General features: G+C 41.1%; 1 protein-coding gene across 1 annotated transcript in view; it reads right to left on the reverse strand.

Moving 5' to 3' along the window:
* Window positions 1–1388: 1388 nt before the first annotated feature.
* Window positions 1389–18973, reverse strand: part of LOC107980398 (STAM-binding protein-like) — a 71776-nt gene continuing 54191 nt past the window's right edge. The window contains exons 2-9 of the mRNA XM_035453925.1: window positions 11343–11421; window positions 10995–11087; window positions 10303–10588; window positions 8595–8719; window positions 7718–7855; window positions 4551–4663; window positions 3516–3615; window positions 1389–1445 (exon numbers count right to left, since the gene is read on the reverse strand). Coding sequence (XP_035309816.1) covers window positions 1389–1445; window positions 3516–3615; window positions 4551–4663; window positions 7718–7855; window positions 8595–8719; window positions 10303–10588; window positions 10995–11087; window positions 11343–11421 — 991 coding nt within the window. The remainder of the gene's footprint in view (window positions 1446–3515; window positions 3616–4550; window positions 4664–7717; window positions 7856–8594; window positions 8720–10302; window positions 10589–10994; window positions 11088–11342; window positions 11422–18973) is intronic.

The raw sequence follows: 18973 nt of genomic DNA on the forward strand, positions 1-18973 counted from the left end.
AAGAGATTTTCAGCCTTTCACACCAATGGTTAATGTGATTATTCCTCTGTAAAATAGAACAGCTGCCATTCACATCTCAGTAGAGTAATCAGAGAAATGTATGAGGCCTAAGGTGAAAGCATAGTGCCATTTTCACTGCATAGTTGTTACAATGCCTACAACTTGGGTTAGTACTATTTCTTATGCAGTACAAATTTGGAAAAGTAGATAATCAAAATTTACTTGAAATAATGTAAAGGTGAGAGAGCACCAGGCTGTAGCAAAGAATGATCATGGACAGATCTGATGGAGACACAGCCTGAATTTCTTTATATCTCCAGCATTCATTGCTCAGTACAGAGGATATCGGCTTTCTGTCATAGTCTCCCCCAAGGAACTCTAATGTTGCTTCTCTAATTGAGAACTGTGAAAAATGAGCACAAAAGACAAAAATATATGAGCATATAGGCCTTGGAAATATTTAAAGACTTACTATAGTAAAGCATATGATGTATTATCTATTGTTATAACACCTAATCCCCCAGAAGTTATTCCAAACTTACAGATGAAGACACAGCTGCACAGAGGAAAACTAAACTTGAAGAACTTGTATCATCTAAATACTGATGGTGAGCGTTGTTGTTCAGCAATCATGAAGGTATCTTCTTTCATTTGTACCTATTGATTAATTAGTTATTTAATTTTACCTACTATAGTGTCTAAAAATCTACAAATATGACTTAGAGTTTAAATATTTACAAGCAATGTCAACTGACATTATCAACAACTAATACTTTTTCTTTCTTTATTACCTGGCTTCCTCAGTACTGGATATATGATCAGACTTTCCAACCTACAGATGCATAAAAACTCAAACAAAAAACAGAGTTATAGCTAAAGTATTATATCATAAGTATATTCTCATTGGAAGAAATTATTCATTTATTAAGTACTGTCATTCCCTTAGTAATCTATTTATTTCTTAAAACCAATTGTATGATCTTCAATTATGCAAATTGTTTTAAGAAGAGATACCCATTAAACAGAGTAAGTTATGAATAACTAAATTGTTAGCCTTTCACAATAATAAAACAATTAAAATTTAAATTAAAGCAAAATGAAATGAAAACACAGTTTTAGGTACATAATGCAAAGTAGTCAGATACACCTACTTGTAAAGAATATATATATATATATATACACATATATATATATATAATTTATATATATTACCCAATTACATATATATATATAAACATATATATATATATATATATATATATATATATTTATACCAACTTACATTCACTCACATATACACAAAATACACACACGCGCACACACACACACACACACACACACACACACACATACACACAATCCCATTGACGTGGGTATATGGGGTTTACTCATCGCAAATCTGTGATGGTTACCCGGCTCTTTTGGATGGTAACATGGCTGCAGTCCTGCAATTTGAAAAAAAGGAAACGTGGTTGAAGCATGGAAAACTGTTTGAAACAACTTAAACTGTTTATATTATACCAAAAGAGACCCTTGTGTGACCCAGGCTAGAACACATAGCCAGGAGGATCCCAAAATCATCCTCTGTCTCTAGTTCCCCAGTGCTAATTATAAGCCAACACCAGCATGGCCGGTTTCAGTAGTGCTGGGAAATGAGTCCAGGTCTGGTGCTAGAAATAAGAACACTGTCCCCACTGAGCCACATCCACAGCAGTAAGTCTCTGAATAAAGATGCTCACTGCAGCCAGATAGTTCTCAGCCTAGAGGTGAAATCCTGATGCATTAGAAACACTGTCAAAAGATATATGGCTCCCAACAATCCCTCCTAGTTCTCCTCATGGTCAGAGTCAATGTCTCCCCATGAATCTTTGCCATCAATTTTCCAGAGTCACTTGGGAAATAGTCCTTTGTGAAAAGAGAAGAGTAAGTTTGGTGCAGTATTGGAGTCATGATGTCAATCAGATGGCAAAGGTGACTTCATAGACCTTCAAGGATACTCACAATTGTCATATAATATCATAGGGATTTATCAGTCTGAAAGTCGTTATGTAACCTCAGGTAGCCTGAAACTGGTGTTCTCCTGCTGCAACTGCCCAAGAGCTGGTGCTATGGGTGTGTTTCACCAGGGTCACATTCAGAAAATGTCTTTACAATTGAGAACTTGGGAACTTGTGTCCTAGATAATTTGATTTAAAATTGTGCAATATCTTTCAATATCCCAGTAACCAATCATGAATGTATCCTAAGATAGAGCTACATATTTTTGAACAGATCTGCTATAAAGTTCTTGCCCCCAAACAACTGAAAACCCTGGCTTGACCCATGAACTACACAATGGGGGCTGGAGTATGGTGCTGTGTTTAACAATACCCACTGCTCTTGCAGGGAAGTACGCAGTGCACTATCACTTGACTCCAGATCTAGGGAATCTGAAGAACTCTTCTAACACACAGGCACTAAAGTCACATGTGCAAATCCACAGAGACACTGGGTCTATTTTTAAAAGACTATACAATGAAATTAACAGAATAAATATAACTAAATATATGTGTATATAAATGATTTAAAAATGAAAGATGAAAAGTCATTAGGGCTTGTTTTCCTGTTAGGAACAGCAGCAAATTCTATAGAAAAGCACATAAGCATTTATTATGATACACATAAACACACAGGGATTTCTACCTTTTGAAATTAGTACTCTGATCCCAGGGTCTCAGCCTTCATTGAATTTCTGTGTGTCTAAATCTCTGGTTCTTATGTATTTTATGGGACAGGGTTCTCATCTACTCACAATGTTTTTACATTTCTTCTGAATAAAACTGCATAGAAAAGTCCAGGTTGATGTGCAGTAATGTGCCAGAATGTCATTGGTCTGAGACTGACCTGAAGCAGTGAGGTCCGATCATAATAAATATGATATCAGACACAACCGGGGAGAAGAATCCATCACCCTAGGCAGGTGAGATCCCTACTTTTGAGACAAAACTCCATAACGAATATGCTTAATTGACATATCTAACATGGCCTTTTCTTTGGCATTCAGATCACCCACTGAAACTTAGTAGTTGACATTGATGAAGAACAAATTACCAAGAAATAGGACTTCAATAAGCTAATGGATTCCATACTATCTCAGTTACTTCTTTTCCCCACATTAGTGGCGATGAAATCCAGGGCATCAGGCACACTGAGCACACATTATGCCCCCAAGGCCATCCCAGTCCTTCTTCCCGTCTCCTCTCAACACCCTGGAAAGTCCATAGTATTAGTATCCCACATATCAGGGTAAAGGGGCAGGACTGTCAGCACCCTCAAAGACAGTAAATGACCAGGGTGCAAATATGAGAAACTTATATCACCGGCCCTCTATTTCTAGATACATGATTACTATGGCTTTCTAGGAAGGTGAGTGATGAGGCTGAACATCCATGAGGGTCAAAAAAGGATGACAATACTTATCAGGTCTATGTCCTTGCTAGGAACATGGCCTCAAATTCTTGTACCCAGATACTTACGCAGAAGAGAGCTGAGTCCTGTTTATGGGGATGGAAGCCCCTCTTGGGGCAACATGAAATTTCTTTTAACCCATAGGATGTCAATGTGAAAATTCCAGTTCTGAAAACAGAAAAAGTAGACTCACAGTCAAACAGATATCTCTGCAACTCTCACTCCTCTCTCTCCCTTCCATCACTCTCTCTTCTTCCTCTCTGTCCTCTCCTATCTGTGACTTCTTTGCTTTCACTTTCACTTCTCTATCCCTTCCCCTTCCTCTGCACCTGTCTTTCCTCTGAAGTGCATAATTCTTTCTCTAGCACAGGTGTTGTGGAAGTCTTCCTTCTATTAATAGTGATCACTGTCTTAGGTGTTCTGTTAGGCCTTGTCTTCTTTTTCATAGTCCTAATTGCCCTCCCTCCTGCTCTACTTCTCCTCTTCCTCCTTCTCCTCTTCTTTTCTTTGAGTTCCTCCTCATTCCTCCCCTTCTTTTACCCCTCCCATGGGCTCCTCTCTCTGTGTTTTCTCTCTTCTCTCTCTCTTTATCCCTTCCTTGTAGTTTGACTTAATGAACAAAATGAACTCAACAGTAGACATGAGGAGGAAGATAAATCAAGCAAAAAATTAGATTTGTTCAGGCTAATTATTCTCAGGAACAAATACAGTTTGTGTTAAAACCTGAGACTACTAGTGGCTACCAAAATTATTCCCCAAAAAGCAGAATGGTTTACTGCTTCCTCAACACAAGCTCTGCTGAGGAATTCAGACTAATGTGACATTGGGAATGATACAGGTTGACACTCTTATGCAGTGTCTGTTGTTGAATTTCTTCAACCTCTGGCTCTTGAGGTCACTTCTTGGCAATATGTCTTAGAACACCATCAGTGGTGCCAGCACGTCTTTTAGGTGCAGCTGGTGTTAATTAGGATGTGCACCTTAAAGGAAAGCTTCTCTAGCATTCAGTTGAGACCCTCTGGATATTGCTTAGTTTGTAAAGTGTTTTGAGCCTTAGAAGATTTTGCTCGTATACCTTCCAGGCTTAAATTCTACATACTCACTGTTTATATTTGGGTGAGCACACCACTGCAATTGACTCTGGCAGCATCTTCTGGTAGCAAAAATGTGTGTGTATATCCACACTCGACAAGAAGGCTGTCTGGGTTGGATGGGTCTAAGGAGACAAAAGAATTCAAGAAATGCCCGTGAACCCCATGTCTGATCCAAGGCAGGGGGTCCCAAGGAGTTTCAACAACTGGCTCCCACTATGACTCCCCAAATCATGCCAGGACAAATCTCTGGTCTGCTAGGTTGAGAAGTAAGAGGAAATGATCACTTTGTCCTCTTCATCCAGAAAAGTCTGAAGATGCAGAGCTTCTATCAATTACTTCTTAGGTGGTCCCTCACTGAGGACAAGATACTTTATTCATCCATGCCTAGTTATACCTGATGTCTAAAGAGTAACCATTCCATGTTTTGTCCTTCAGCTTCTACCCTACCTCTGCTTCCCTCCTGCCCACAGCAGACTCTGATTCCATTTTCACCAAGAATTCCCAGGACTACTTCAAACAACAGTTCAATAGTCTCTCTGGGTCTTCAACTCCTTGCCTTCAATCCTGCCACTGAGACCTGTGTGATTTCTCCCTATGTGAAGAGGAGCCCAATCTGGCCTTATTTTGTGGCACTGTACCTACTACTGTTGCATTATCTTATGCCTCTTCCCTCTCCTCCTTTGGTGACTCACCAGATGTAAGCATACCTCAGACAATTGCATGCCACAGTGGGGATGAAACAAGCACATGTTAAGGTAAGGAAGCCAGATGTAAAAGTCAAATATCTAACCATTGCTTTTCAAGGCACAAGAGTACTGAAATAATGATAGCATGGAGGGAGGTACACTTAGGAGATAAACTCTAATGATACTGAGGAAAAGATGCTTAGAACAAGAGGGGAATCAAAAGAAGGAAGTTGAAAAGATGTTTCCATAGATGTTTCCTCAAGGAGTCATTGGACTACACTGTTCATGTATGTATACTTACAAGTAAGATACATTTTAAATTATAAAACATTTGTAAAATTAAAGTTATTAAAATGGTAAAAATCAATAAAACAAAAACCAACTAGACAAAACCTTGATCAAACCACTTCCCAGTGCCTGTATAATTGAGGACTCTCTTGACCTAGTTCTGCAAAGAGTGGTCTCATCACTCTCCTTTTCCTTGAGATCTACAGCCTAGATGAAAGCCACAACATGATAGTCCTGTGAGACTCTGTAATAGCCATAAATTCAGCACATTTTTTTCAAGCTGAATTCTTCTCTTTACTACATGTTGTTGCCCAAGTCATCATCCAGCATTCTTCCTCCTGAATGACCCGATTCCAGTACTGTGCCAGTACAGCCAGTTTTCTGAGGCTTCTTTGAACCTTGCAGCCTCAGGCTACCATGACCTGCCTAATACACATAGGCTGACCTCCTCAATGACCTCCAGCATGAGAACTGAATCTAATTCTTGATGGAGACTGTACCTGGGTTACATCATGAATTCTTTCTTTCACTGTCCCCGCTGTGTGGCTTCTGTGAATCCCATAACCAGTTCTCCTGCAGTCTTTTGTCTCTAACATCCCCACTGTGTTCCTGCTCTCCCCATTAGATCTCCTCCTTAGCTGTGAGGGAAACAATTCTCTTGCTCTCAGAACTCCCCATTTATCAGGTATTCTGAGCACTCTGCAAACAAAAACCTCCCATGTCTATCTCCTGCCTTCACCTGGCTTCCCAGAACCTCCTTCCAACTGCCAGCAATGGTTCCACTTATGGGATAACTAACAAATGTCTTAAATACCACAAGGTATGACTGAACTCCACTTCCAAAGTCATTCTTCCTCTAGATACCCTACTCATGCTAATGAGAGGATCACTGCCATCCCAAAGGACCGAACTACAAGGTTGCCCTTGTTGCAGATTTCTCAACCTCTATTCCTCAGTCCTGAGTCTCTGAAACACCAAATTCCTAACACATGGCCATCACCCTCTAATCATCATTGGAAGTTAGCAGCTCCCAATCATTAAGTGACCTCCCAACTCCAACCAGTCTTGCAACTACCTCATTTTACCTTCTGGAGTATGGCTTTAATCACATCATTGTTCTGCCCAAAATAAACTGGAGAGCTCTCCCTTTACTCAAAAGCACCACTGTTCTTCCTGCCCCTACCCAACAATGAGAGCATGGTTGTAAGGGTCATGTTGAAACAATACTGCCATCCTTTTCTAACACCAACCATAATTCTAAGCCAACAAAACTTCTTACTAACACAGGGTAACACCCCTTGGAATCTCTTTTGTCTCCTCTTTATATGTCATCATAAGACACCTCAAGTGGGACTCCTCTTGAAACACACAGTTCCCTATATCTACCTCCTGCAGTGCACTCTGTCTCATGTGAATTGGTGCTAATTTTCTGTGTTGACTCCCATTTATGTCCATGAACAAAGGGCTAGATTTCCATCATTCATGGTATATTATTGTCTGGCGAATAAGTCTATTTCTTATGGAATTGAAGCATGAAGACCCAGAAGACTGTTCACATATTAGCACTGCCCAAGTTGTGAGTACAAATACATTTGATCTCTCTAAACCTAGAAATAGCCACCTGAGTGTGGCTTTCACCTGTCCCATTCCAAAAATAGCTGCATATTCTGTGATTTTGAGGCCTCGAACAGAAGAGAACTATTCAGAAGGACTCTCTATGGAGGAACTATGTTTCCTTGAAGATCATGACAAGTCTACACAGCATGTCCAAATACTTGAAAACCTTGCATGAAAGAGCTCTTTGGGTGTTCACAAAACAAGTGCTTCTTCATAAATGCAAAATGCAATCATGAGAATGAACACTCAGTTGACTTAGTTGAAATGCTTCCATACAGCTTTTAGGTACGTGCTGTCTACAGCACTTTCTCATACATCTTCGGGAAGCTACTATTCTCTATGCACTCACAAGGAAGGTGATCTTTGAAGAACTACACTGAGTTAAAGGTGAATTATTAAAGATGAAGTGTACCAGGAATGAGACTTTGATGTGTACCAGGAATGAGACTTGACACAACACTGGAACACTAGTGACTGCATGTGCTCAGAGATGGAGGAACTAGAATGGTTTGACTCTGTGCAGACAAAGATCTCAGGAGTGTACATGGAAGAGCAGCTCCCCACCAGTGAAGCCAATATGCTTACATGGATCCAACCTAAGGTGAGAAGGCCTAGTTCTTCTTGCTTAAAAAATAGCTCCTCCTCGTTCTGGGCATAACAGTAATCAGGCCCTCCTTTCTGGACAGGAATGATGACATGGGTAACATGGTATGCTTCCTTTACCTGCCAAAAAATGCCTTGTTAGAATTCCCTGGCACTGTCAATACCGCTCTCTCATAATGTAACTAAGTGAAGTCCTCACGCCATTAAATGTGTCTCATCCTTCTCCCTGACCTCAGTGTTTCCCCACCTTGACTGCTCCAGTGTTTTTCTGGGGTACCATATAAAAGCAAGGATGAACATGGGATGTCATCCCTCTTAGCACACCTTAAGGCCAGGGTCTTCCCTGCAGCAGCCAACAGGTCTGTTCAGAAGTCTTCAGATGTTTAATTTATATTCCAAGCCTTAGCACAGAGTAGGTGCTCAGATCAGACCACATAAGTTATTGAGTGTTCCTCTTTTTAGAATTAGCTAAGGTGTTCTCTGCATGCCCCAATCCAGGGTTTCTGTCTGTCAGCCTTTCTGCTTTTACTTCAGTGTCTCACTCTGTATATGAGCCTGGTTTGAACTTGTAGTAAGCCTCCAGTGTCAGTTTGCCATTGACTTCAACTAGGGCATTAGCCATGACTAGGATGAATATTTCTAACTATACCATTGAAGTAAATTGCTCAATTCAAGAGACTTTGATTAGCAACCTAATTCAAAGTCATCAAATTCAAGGTAACTCAGTTCTTGTCACCCATGGCTCCTTCTGTGGAATGATATGTATGGACACAGCCATTTTATATCTTTAATGGTGAGTCATGGCTAGCCAAAGAGGAAGAAACAGCCTCAGATCAGGAAGGAGTTTTCATATCTTTACCAGGGCACCACATAATACACCACATGTCTCTATGCCTTTCTTGGTGTTCTTCCGTGCAGAACGGAGAAACTGATCGCAGAGGTCCTTTGGAAGGACCACAGGGCGGAGGCCTTCGGAGTTCTGACCTGCAATGGAAAAGAGAGAGAAGTCTGAGGTTACAGGATCTGGTGGCCCTTAGCAGAGCTCAGTCTGTTGGCCTGAAGGAAAATCACAAAGTCTTTGGGAATCTTTCCAGGAGCCTCTTCCCCATAATGGAACCACAAAGCAGGCAGGGAGTTTCTTCTCCAAGTTCTGGACACAGCTGAGTGGTAGCTGTGAGCACGGACTTCACTGTCAGCTTGAATAGATGGAACAACATGTTTCTGGGTGTGACTGTGAATTGACTGTAAAGAAACTTCTAGACAAAGTCCCCTCTCAAATAGGTGGGTAAGATGAAGCCCTTTGGGAGTGCAACAGGACAAACAGACCGAGAAAAGGAAAACTTCTGATGTGTCTCTCCTGGGACAGACATGTCTTTTTTGTCCATGGTTCAGATCTCCAGGTTTGCTGGCCACTGCACTCTCATTTCTGTGGGTTCTCATGGGTCTTGAGACCGAGTCTCTCAACAGTGGCTTTCATGGTCTATGCCTTTATTCCAAACATGAGCCTAACTACTAATTTTCCAAAGCTTCCAACTTGAAGAAAGCTTGTGGAGGGCATGTTCAGCCATGAAGACCATTTTCTCCAAAAGCTCTGAGGCCACAGATCACCATCAAATTTTCAGAGGTTGCAGTTATACGGAAACATACACAGACTTACTCAAGGACACACAACCATAAATAGTCCCCAGTAGGGCATACTGTAGGGATGGCTAAGTCCCTTTAACCCTAGAACTTAACGGACATCCATGTGTACATAGCAACTAAAAATGCTGTGTCACTACACTTCAACTGTGAGTGAAGTTTGTTCACTAAGCTCAGCAAATTCCCAAGGATAGGCTTCTCAACTTAGCTAGGACCACTCACTCCTGATTATTTCTACAGTCTGATAGGTACAGAAGAACTAATTCCTGCTCCTATGTTATGTCATGCAGATGTGTAGACTTCTGAGTGCACCGGCTCTAGGCTGGCTAAGACTGAGTTTCTCAGTGGCATCTGGAAATGTTTGGATTGCTGTAGGCACAGGCCTACAGCTGAGAAAGGCTGACTCTCACCTGTGCCTATTGAGAAGAATATTGCAATTTGCTTGAGGTTCTCATTCAAGAAGAGTTTTTGACTCACGCCAGACAACAGAAGAATCAACCAATACTTTAGAAACTTGTGAAAAGCCAGCCCAGGGGATGCACATTTGGAATGTCAACATTTACTTGGTGAGATGACAGTATATCAAGTCAGGCCTATTCAGGTTGTAAATCTGATCTGCCTTAAACTAAGTTAAAGGCTTTTTTTTTTTTTTACAAGAAATCTGGGTGGCAGGAAGGAAAGAGACAACACTAGTCACAAGAGGTTCTGTTACCACAGCAAAGTGGATCCATGGAAGCCAAAGACTGAGGACATGGAAAAGGGGATGAAGCTTTCTCTGTGCTGCTCAGTGCTCCAGACTTCAGACATTCAACATCACCACCTTAATTTACTGGTGAGCTTCAGTCTCAAATGTGTGTGTCTCACTCAGATGCAACAGGGTCCACTTCCACATAATCTTTCCATGTCATGAACCTGTAGTGACTTACCTGGGCTTTCCACCATCTGAGGCTCCACACCATGTTGGTCTGAAGATGTTTTGGGGGTGATCTCTTCAACGGCTTCCTGTGGAGTGCTTTCTGCTGAAGATTCTTCAGCACTTTTAATTGTTGATGCCAGGCTGGGGCCCGTCTCTCCACTCCTATCTTTACCAATGCCATCCACCAGCCTATCCAGAAGAGCGCTCCATTTGGCAAAATTTGGGGAGTTTTTTATCGTGTTTCTTACATCTTGCCAGAAGACCTTTTTTTCTGCCTCTTCCTCTTCTCTTTTTTTCTATAGAAAGAGAAATAGTACTACTCTAAACTTCAAATCTCAGAAGAAAAAGGCTTGTCAGCAATTAGATGAACAAAGTGCAGGTGTGTTCATGTCTGCCATCTCATCATGGGTATATGCTTGCCTTCATAACCCTGGTACTATTAAAAACAATGATCACCCCCTTAATCAGTTGCTGTATACCTGTCTTAAGGGACAATTCACCCTCAATATTCTGAGTACCCTAATGCACGTGTGTGTGTGTGTGTGTGTGTTGGCTTGTATAGGTACAAGTGCATGTGTTTGTAAGTGAGTGTAGTGCCTATCCATTGGATCACAGACTCCACTGACAGGATACAACAAGGTCCCAGGACACAGGATGACTAGGTGACACACAAACATCCTGTCTTCATGCTCATACACTGACCTTATCTGCAAGGTATTCTGCAAACTCCTTGCTGTACTGCTCCAGGAGTTTGCTCTTCAGGATCTCAGCTTTTTCAAAGACCCTATTTATTGTCTGTAAAAACAAAACCAAAATGGAGACTTAGAATAGCCCTAATGTCAGACTAGAGGGGAAGAAAACAAGTGGGGAGAGGCACCAGTATCTTATGCATGACTTGAACCCCTTCCCTGCCATCCCTTTCCTCTGTACTGTGATGCGGAGGCAGCATCAGGTCCCCTCCCACCGAAGATGAGGATCTGTGATGTTCTCTGAGTAGCTCCCTATTGCTGTAGAGAATTTAGGTCAGCCACATAGACAATGAAGACCCACCTTGTTGATTTTCGATCTTGTTCCCTTGGAAAGGGAGTTTTGATATTCCGGGCCTTTTCTGAGTTTCTCCACAAAGAGTCTAAAGGAATAAAGCAGAGAGACAAAAGTGTGCAGAAAAGTTCCAAATGTCTCAATGAGGCCCTGAAGAAATTTGGTCTCTCTATGCAGAGTTTAAGAAGTTCTAGGAGTGAGAAGAGGCACTTCCGGAAGTCCCTCATCCCTTCCCTTCCCAGTGCCTGGGGAGAGAAAGGAACTCACTATTGTATCAACTGGCACCTTCAGCAAACATCATCTATCAAGAAGTATAGGAAAGCCAACATGGTGGATGCTTGTCATCCCAGCACTCAGGCAAGAGCAGATAGAGTTAATGACCTCACAGAAATGTGGGGAAACAGATCCTCGTCCTGAACTTCAAAATAGGATACATACCGTGGTCTCATTCTTCCACTCATAATAACTGTATGGATGCTTGCTCACACAGCATCTGAGTGAATTGTTTCCCGGCAGGGCACAACCTCAACTCTGAGAACAATAGGCAATGAAAGGAGACACTGGGGACACAGAGCTGTGGAGAGCTGTGCAGTGGAAACTAGAAGGATGCTGCACAAGAAAAGCCTGCTAACCGTCTTCAACACTCCTGTCAGTCCAAGAACCAGGAACGACTCTTTAGTGGAGGGTGGTATTGAAAACTGAGTGTGACAAACTGATGTCTGTGGGCGGGACACATAAATTCTCTAGTAAAAGTTATTTGTCTTTGGAAGGGAGAAGAAGTGAGAGGGATTTTTAATGCAATCTCAAGAGTTTGCCTTCACCTCACAGAATACCAACATGGAAAACTAAAGGAAGCCATGTTCTAGGAGTTGTAAACTGTGGTATCTGAGTTCATGTCTAAATCTGAGCTTTCTCTTCCTCTGTGGAACATGATGCTAATGTGCCTACTCAGCACGCAGTCTACTGAAGATCAATGATGCTATGCCCACAGAGCTCTTCCCAGTGCCTGGACAACTTGCAGTCACTGCACAATTCTTATGTAACAGAGGGTGCTAGCCATGAGCTAGTGGTGACTCAGCTACCTCATCTCCCAAGTGCTCATGGAACACACCTGAACAAACAGTCCTGGAACTGACACTACTTTTACAGAGTTTGCTTGGAGGATCACAGCAGGGAACACAGTTGCTCCTGTGCCCCACCCATGAAAGACAAACCAAGTCTCTCCCTTGAAGATTCAGCCTTAACTGAAATCTCTCAGGTCCAATGGTTACTCATTGATACCTGAGTAGAACTGAGCTGCCTATCCATCCCAGTCAGCCCAGACAAACCAGCTCATGGAGGAGAGGCAGATGTGGCAGGTAGCTCCCCTGACATCCCAACACCACAGGTCTACAGCACTAACACGGAAATGCTAATGGGACAAACTGAGTCAAGGGAAGAATCATGGCCCTTGCTTATCCTCTCTACATACTCATCTCTCTCTCTGCTTCAGATGAAACAGTCCCAGGAACTCTCTGGTTTCCTTCTCTATAATGCTCCTAAATACTCAGTACCTCAAAGAGCCCTGAGTCCCACAAGACTGTTGCTTCCCTAAGGAAAGGAAAGACACATTTAGTGACATGGTGGAGAAATTCTCTATCCAAATTCAAACTCCTGGGAAATATCAAATTCAAGTCCACAGTTAGGCAATCAGCCTGATGTTCAGCACTTCTCCCTTCATCCCAAAGTGTATTGGTGCCTCCCAATTCAGGAAGATGTCCAATTAAACAAACATTAAAGTTTCTCTTCCTACCTGACATCTTCAAGTCAGGAACAATGAACAACATGAGTAGATCTGGATACAGGGAGGGTGTTGGTTTCAAAAAGGAGTAGGATCTGGGTAATGGGATGAGGAAATGGATTGTTGTGTTTCACAGTAAAAGATCCACGTCTGTGCAGAATCAAAGATGCTCAGCACTGAGGAACGTTTTGTCAGTTATTTCCAAGGTAACCTCAAAACTCTATCTGGTGCTGATTGGCTGAGGGAGAATGATGTCATCAAGCAGGTTAAAGCCAATAGGTATCCCAGGAGCCATGTGTTAAAGGGACAGTGGACACCTGCAAGAAGACTAGAGCAGCCCTACATGGCTGCATTCTGAGCAGCTGAAGTGATACAACCCGGACTTGACAGTTTCTGTTTCTAAACCCCTCAGTTTAGGAATGGTGTGGCATGTTTCTTACAAGTAGTCATTAATAAAATAAAATCATTGATCATTGACACATGATTTTCACATTTCAACTGATAACATTAATGTATTACTATGCACAGATGATGTCCTTGGTGTCTTAATGTCTGTTTTACAACTGTGAAAAGCCACCATGAGCAATGCAACTCTTCTGACAGGAAGGATTTAATTGGGGGCCTGCTTATAATTTTAGAGTGAGTCTATGATCACCATGTTAGAAAACAGACATCATGCCATGACTCTACAGTATAACTGATTGCTTTTCATTCTGATCCACAGGAGGCATCTGAGAAAGAGAGAGAGAGAGAGAGAGAGAGAGAGAGAGAGAGAGAGAGAGAGAGAGAGATAAACCTTTGATACACTTCCTCCAATAGACAACATATACTCTAGTGCTTTCTAAACAGTCCATCACTGTGGACTAAGGATTCAAATAAATAATAAACCCTGGGGGTGGAACCATTCTCATCCAAACCATCAGTAAGTGGAAAAGGAAGGCAGGAGACCCAGAAGCTGAATGAAGGCAGTCCTCCTGAAACTGTGTCATTTAATATTTGGCAAAGTGACTGCATCATTCAAGGATCAAAGGACATGATTGAAGGCTCCTTTGGACAAAATGTGGTACATTTATACAATGGAGTATTACTCAGCTATTCAAAAATGACATCATGATACTTGAATGAAAATACATGGAAACATAAAAATCATTCCGTGTGAGGGAATGCACACACAGAAAGATAAATATGGCATGTATTCACTTATATGTGGATATTAACCTTACAAGTTGGAAAAACAACCTATAATCCATATCAAAGGAGAGCTTAGTGATAAAGGAGTGAATTGGGTGTGGGGCTTCCCACATGCATCTCCCCTGGGTGGGGGGGAAATGAAATAGATTTTACAGGTGGACTGGGGCCACTGCAGAAGTGAATAGTTGGATCAGGTAGGGACGTGGAGATAATAGATTTGAGGGAAGGAATTTGAGGAGAGACCGCTGGAATTGAGGTGTATTTGAGGAATGACACAGAAAACTAGTGCAGTTGGAAATTCCTAAGCCATAAAAAAGTGATCCTAATGAGGTCTAATGTTGGAAGATTCAAAGTCCCAATTGGCCACTTCTTGTTACCAAAGGAGGCTTCTGGTACTAGGACTAGGCTGCATTGAGTTCAGTTGTTGGGCAAGTGCATAATAGGAAAATCCACAAAATACCCTGGCTGTAGCTCAAACAATGGCCTGCTCTCTGTTGAATGATAGTGGAGCCCCATTGCTAAGGACAACGCGCATACAACTCAGTAAACATGAAGTCAATCTGATGCCTACGTGGAGCCTTCATCCATGTGTTCTAGTGTCAGTGGTTTGGGAGGGTACTCTCCAGGCTACAAAAGAGAAACATAAACACCAACCCAGCCAGAAAGACTTTGACCTACAGTCTTTCCTGCCTACAAGATATGATAGAGCAACTAAATACTCTAATGAAAAGTATCATGAAATATGCATTCCAAATACATCCTGTATTTGCAGATATTAGAGAAATCATGTGAATATCCAATGCTTAATTGTTCTATTTCCATGAAAGATTAGTGGTTTTAGAATTCAAAATCACATTAATTAAAAGTACATGCTGCATGTATTACCTTGTTGAGAGAGCTTTACTACAAAGATAATTTTACATTAGCAACCTGACTTGAATTGCTGTTGGTGTGTCTTACACACTGTCTTCCTATTCCATAATAAGAAATATAAAGTAAAAACATTTATCTCCTTACTGTTAGAGACTTTTTGGCCACTTTATTGCTTTCAATGCCTTATTCTGTGAGGATTTTTGATTCTGAGTGAAGAAACCCAAGGGTTATTTATTTAATCTTCTCTTTAGTTCCCCTGTTGTAAGAATGTGAAATGACAAAGAAATAGTTTCTAAATCAGGAAAGAAAACACAGTAAAGATATAACTAAGTAAGGAGGATTCAAAGAGTTAGTGGAATTTTGTGGAAGCAACACAGAGGTTCTAAGAGGTTCAGTGTGGCTGGATTTATGTTGATGTCTTAGATCCATTTGAACTTAAGTTTTGTGCATGGTGATAGACATGGATCCATCTGCAGTCTTCTGCATGTCAGCATCTAGTTATGCCAGTGTCATTTGTTGAAGATGTTTTCTTTTTTCCACTGCATAATTGTAGCTTCTTAGTAAAAAATCAGAGTCTTTGATTTGATCCCATTGGTCTAGCTGTCTGTTCTAGTGCCAATACCAAGCTGTTTCCATTATTATGGCTCTATAGTAGAACTTGAAGTCAGGGATGGTGATGCCTGTGGAAGTTCCTTTACTGCACGAGATTGTTTTGGCTATCGTTGTTTTTTTTTGTTGTTGTTGTTGTTTTTTCCTATAAACTTGAGAATTGGACTATCAATTTCTGTGAAGAACTGTGGTGGGATATTGATGGGGATTGCCTTTAATCTGTAGATTGCTTTGGGTAGGATGGCAATTTTTACTATGTTGATCCTACCTATCCAAGAACATGGGAGATCTTTCCATTTTCTGATATCTTCTTTAATTTCTTTTTTAAAAGATCAAAAATACTGATGGACAGCTTACAGTTTATTAAGTAAGAGCAACACTCCTCCCTTAATTGTGGGAATGCAAAAGTGTACAACCACTTTGGAAATCAGTATGGCTGTTTCTCAGGAAAATGGTTACCTATCTACTGCAAGACACAAAAATACCACTTTTGGGTATATACTACAAGGTTGTACGCTCTTACCACAAAGATGTTTACACAACTATGCTCATAGCAACATTATTCCTAAGAACCACAACCTGGAAAAATGAGGTTTAGGTCATTGTGGCCAGATTGCAAGGTTGCAAGAAGCCATAGGTAGATGGGTGTATGGACACAGTCTTAGAATCCTAAAATTCAATACATGAGACTGCCAGATGGTGATTTTGTCACTAATATGTGTGAAGCAGAAAGACCGAGGCTCAAAAAAATATGTTCTGAATTTATGGCTATTGCAGGGTCTCACAGGACTATCATGTTGAAACTTATAGGCTGTAGAGCCCAGGGAAAGGAGAGTGATGAGGCCACTCTGCAGAACTGGGTCAATGGAGTCCTCAAAATGTACAGGAACTGGGAAATGGTTTGATTATGCTCTTGTGTAAATGGCTTTTTTCTTGGTTTCACTTTTTTCTCAACTTCCTTTAGTTTTGCTTATGCTTCATATTTTAAAATATAGCTTACTTGTAAGTGTACACACATGAACAGTAGAATTTAATGGCTCCCTGAGGAAATATATATATGTGCATACATCACTTAGAGCCTGGTTCAACTTTCAAACTTCCTTCCTCTGAGGCTGATCCCCCTCTTGTTCTAAGCATCTCTTCCTCAATTTCTTTAGAGTTCATCACTTAAGTGTGCCTCCCTCTATGCTATCATTACTTCAACTCTGCTAGAGTTTTTAAATGCAATGTTTAGATATGTGACTTTTACATCTGGCTTTCTTGGCTTAATGTCTGCATGGTTCACCCCCCTCTGGCAGGCAGTTGTCTGAAGTATGTTTACACCTGGTGAGCCAGTGAAGGAGGGGAAGGCCGAGAAGGGAAGAGGCATAAGTTAATGCAACAGTAGTATGTACTTTACCATCTCAGAAGAGCATAAGGGGCTCCTCTTCACACAGGGAGAAATCACACAGGTCTCAGTGGCAGGATTGAAGGCAGAGAGCTGCAGATCCAGATGGACTTTAGAACTGATGTTTCAGGTAGTCCTGCGAACTCTTGGTGAAGATGGAATCAGAGTGTTGTTGGCAGAAGGGAAGCAGAGGTAGGTTACAAGCTGAAGGACAAAACTTGGAATGGTTACTCTTTAGACATCAGGAATAACTATGCATGGATGAATAAAGGATTGTGTCCTCAGTGAGGGACAGCTAAGAAGTAATTGATAGAAGCTCAGCTTCTTCAGACCTTTGTGAATGACAAAATACAAGCACAAAATACAAGGGAGTGTAACAGAGTGTTTTCCTTGCATGATTTGAGGAATCATGGTGTCAACCTGTCGTTGAAGCTCTGTAGCAGGCTTTTGTTGACTGCCTGTCCACAAATCATGATATGAAGACTTAGTATTAATTATGAATAATCTGTCTTAGCTTAGGCTTATCTCTCTACTTTTTTATACTTGAATTAACCCATTTCAATTAATCTATGTGCTACCCCAAGGCTCTTTTACCTCATCTATGTACTGTCCATCTTGCTTTTCTGCTTCTTCCATAGCTTGCTGGCTGACCCCTGGCTGGCAGACCCAGGCCTTTTTTCCCCTCTTCTCTCTACCCACCAGCCCTACCTATCCCTACTATATCAAGCTATGACAATTCAGCTTTTTATTAGATCAATCATGTGTCTTAGGCAGGCTAGGTGAAACAGGAACACATCTTTACATAGTGAAACAAGTTTTGTATAATGCAACAAATGTTTACATAGTTAAACATATATTTTATACCACAACTAAACTCCTTCCACCTGCCTTTCTTGGTGGATCAGGCATGGGCTTATCATGAATTCTTGGCTTCTTATTTCTTCTCAGACCCATCCAACCCAGACAGCCTTCATGTTGAGTGCAAATTTATACACACAGTTTTGCTAAAAAAGTTGCTGCCACAATTAGTTGCAGTGGTGTGTTTTCCCAAATATATAAACTGAGTATGTAGGATTCTGTTCTGGAAGGTAAAAGAGAAATGTTCTATGACTCAGAACACTTTAAAAACTGAATAATATAAACAGAGAATCTTTAGTGAATGTAATAAATGGCTCCCTTTTAGATATACATTCCAATTAATACCAGATGCTCTCAAAAAGATATGCTGACACACAGCAATCCCAATGTAATACTTTGGCATTTACTTTTAACTCTCTTTCCTGTGTGTATTTACAGATAAGTATGCTTTTGAAAAATGGGTGTTTTTCTCCATGAATGCAGGTATACATGCAATGTTTTTAGAAAGCCCTTTACACACTATACACTTTCACACTGAAACCAGAATGTCAACATTCTGATGAAGTTGAATAAAATTGTTCATGTTTTTTTTCAAACAGGGTTTCTCTGTGGCTTTGGAGGTTGCCCTGGAACTAGCTCTTGTAGACCAGGGTGGTCTCAAACTCACAGAGATCTGACTACCTCTGCCTCCCAAGTGTTCAAGGTTTTTGTCTGTATTTTAAAAGTTGCCTTTGTCAGGCACCAGCTGCAGGTGTGCACCTAAGCATGGCCTGAAATGATTGGTTTTGCTTGTCAAAGCTATCTTGAGATTTAACGGGAATAATCTTGTGAGGGCAAGAATCTGCCCATTTGTGAGTTGTCAAACCAACACTATTCAATGTTTGTCATTGCCTGACTCTTTTCTCCAAAGGACAGAACTACAGCAAGAGATATAACAGGTTT

This window comes from Cricetulus griseus, unplaced genomic scaffold (assembly GCF_003668045.3).
Source record: "Cricetulus griseus strain 17A/GY unplaced genomic scaffold, alternate assembly CriGri-PICRH-1.0 unplaced_scaffold_8, whole genome shotgun sequence".
NCBI classification, from domain to species: domain Eukaryota; kingdom Metazoa; phylum Chordata; class Mammalia; order Rodentia; family Cricetidae; genus Cricetulus; species Cricetulus griseus.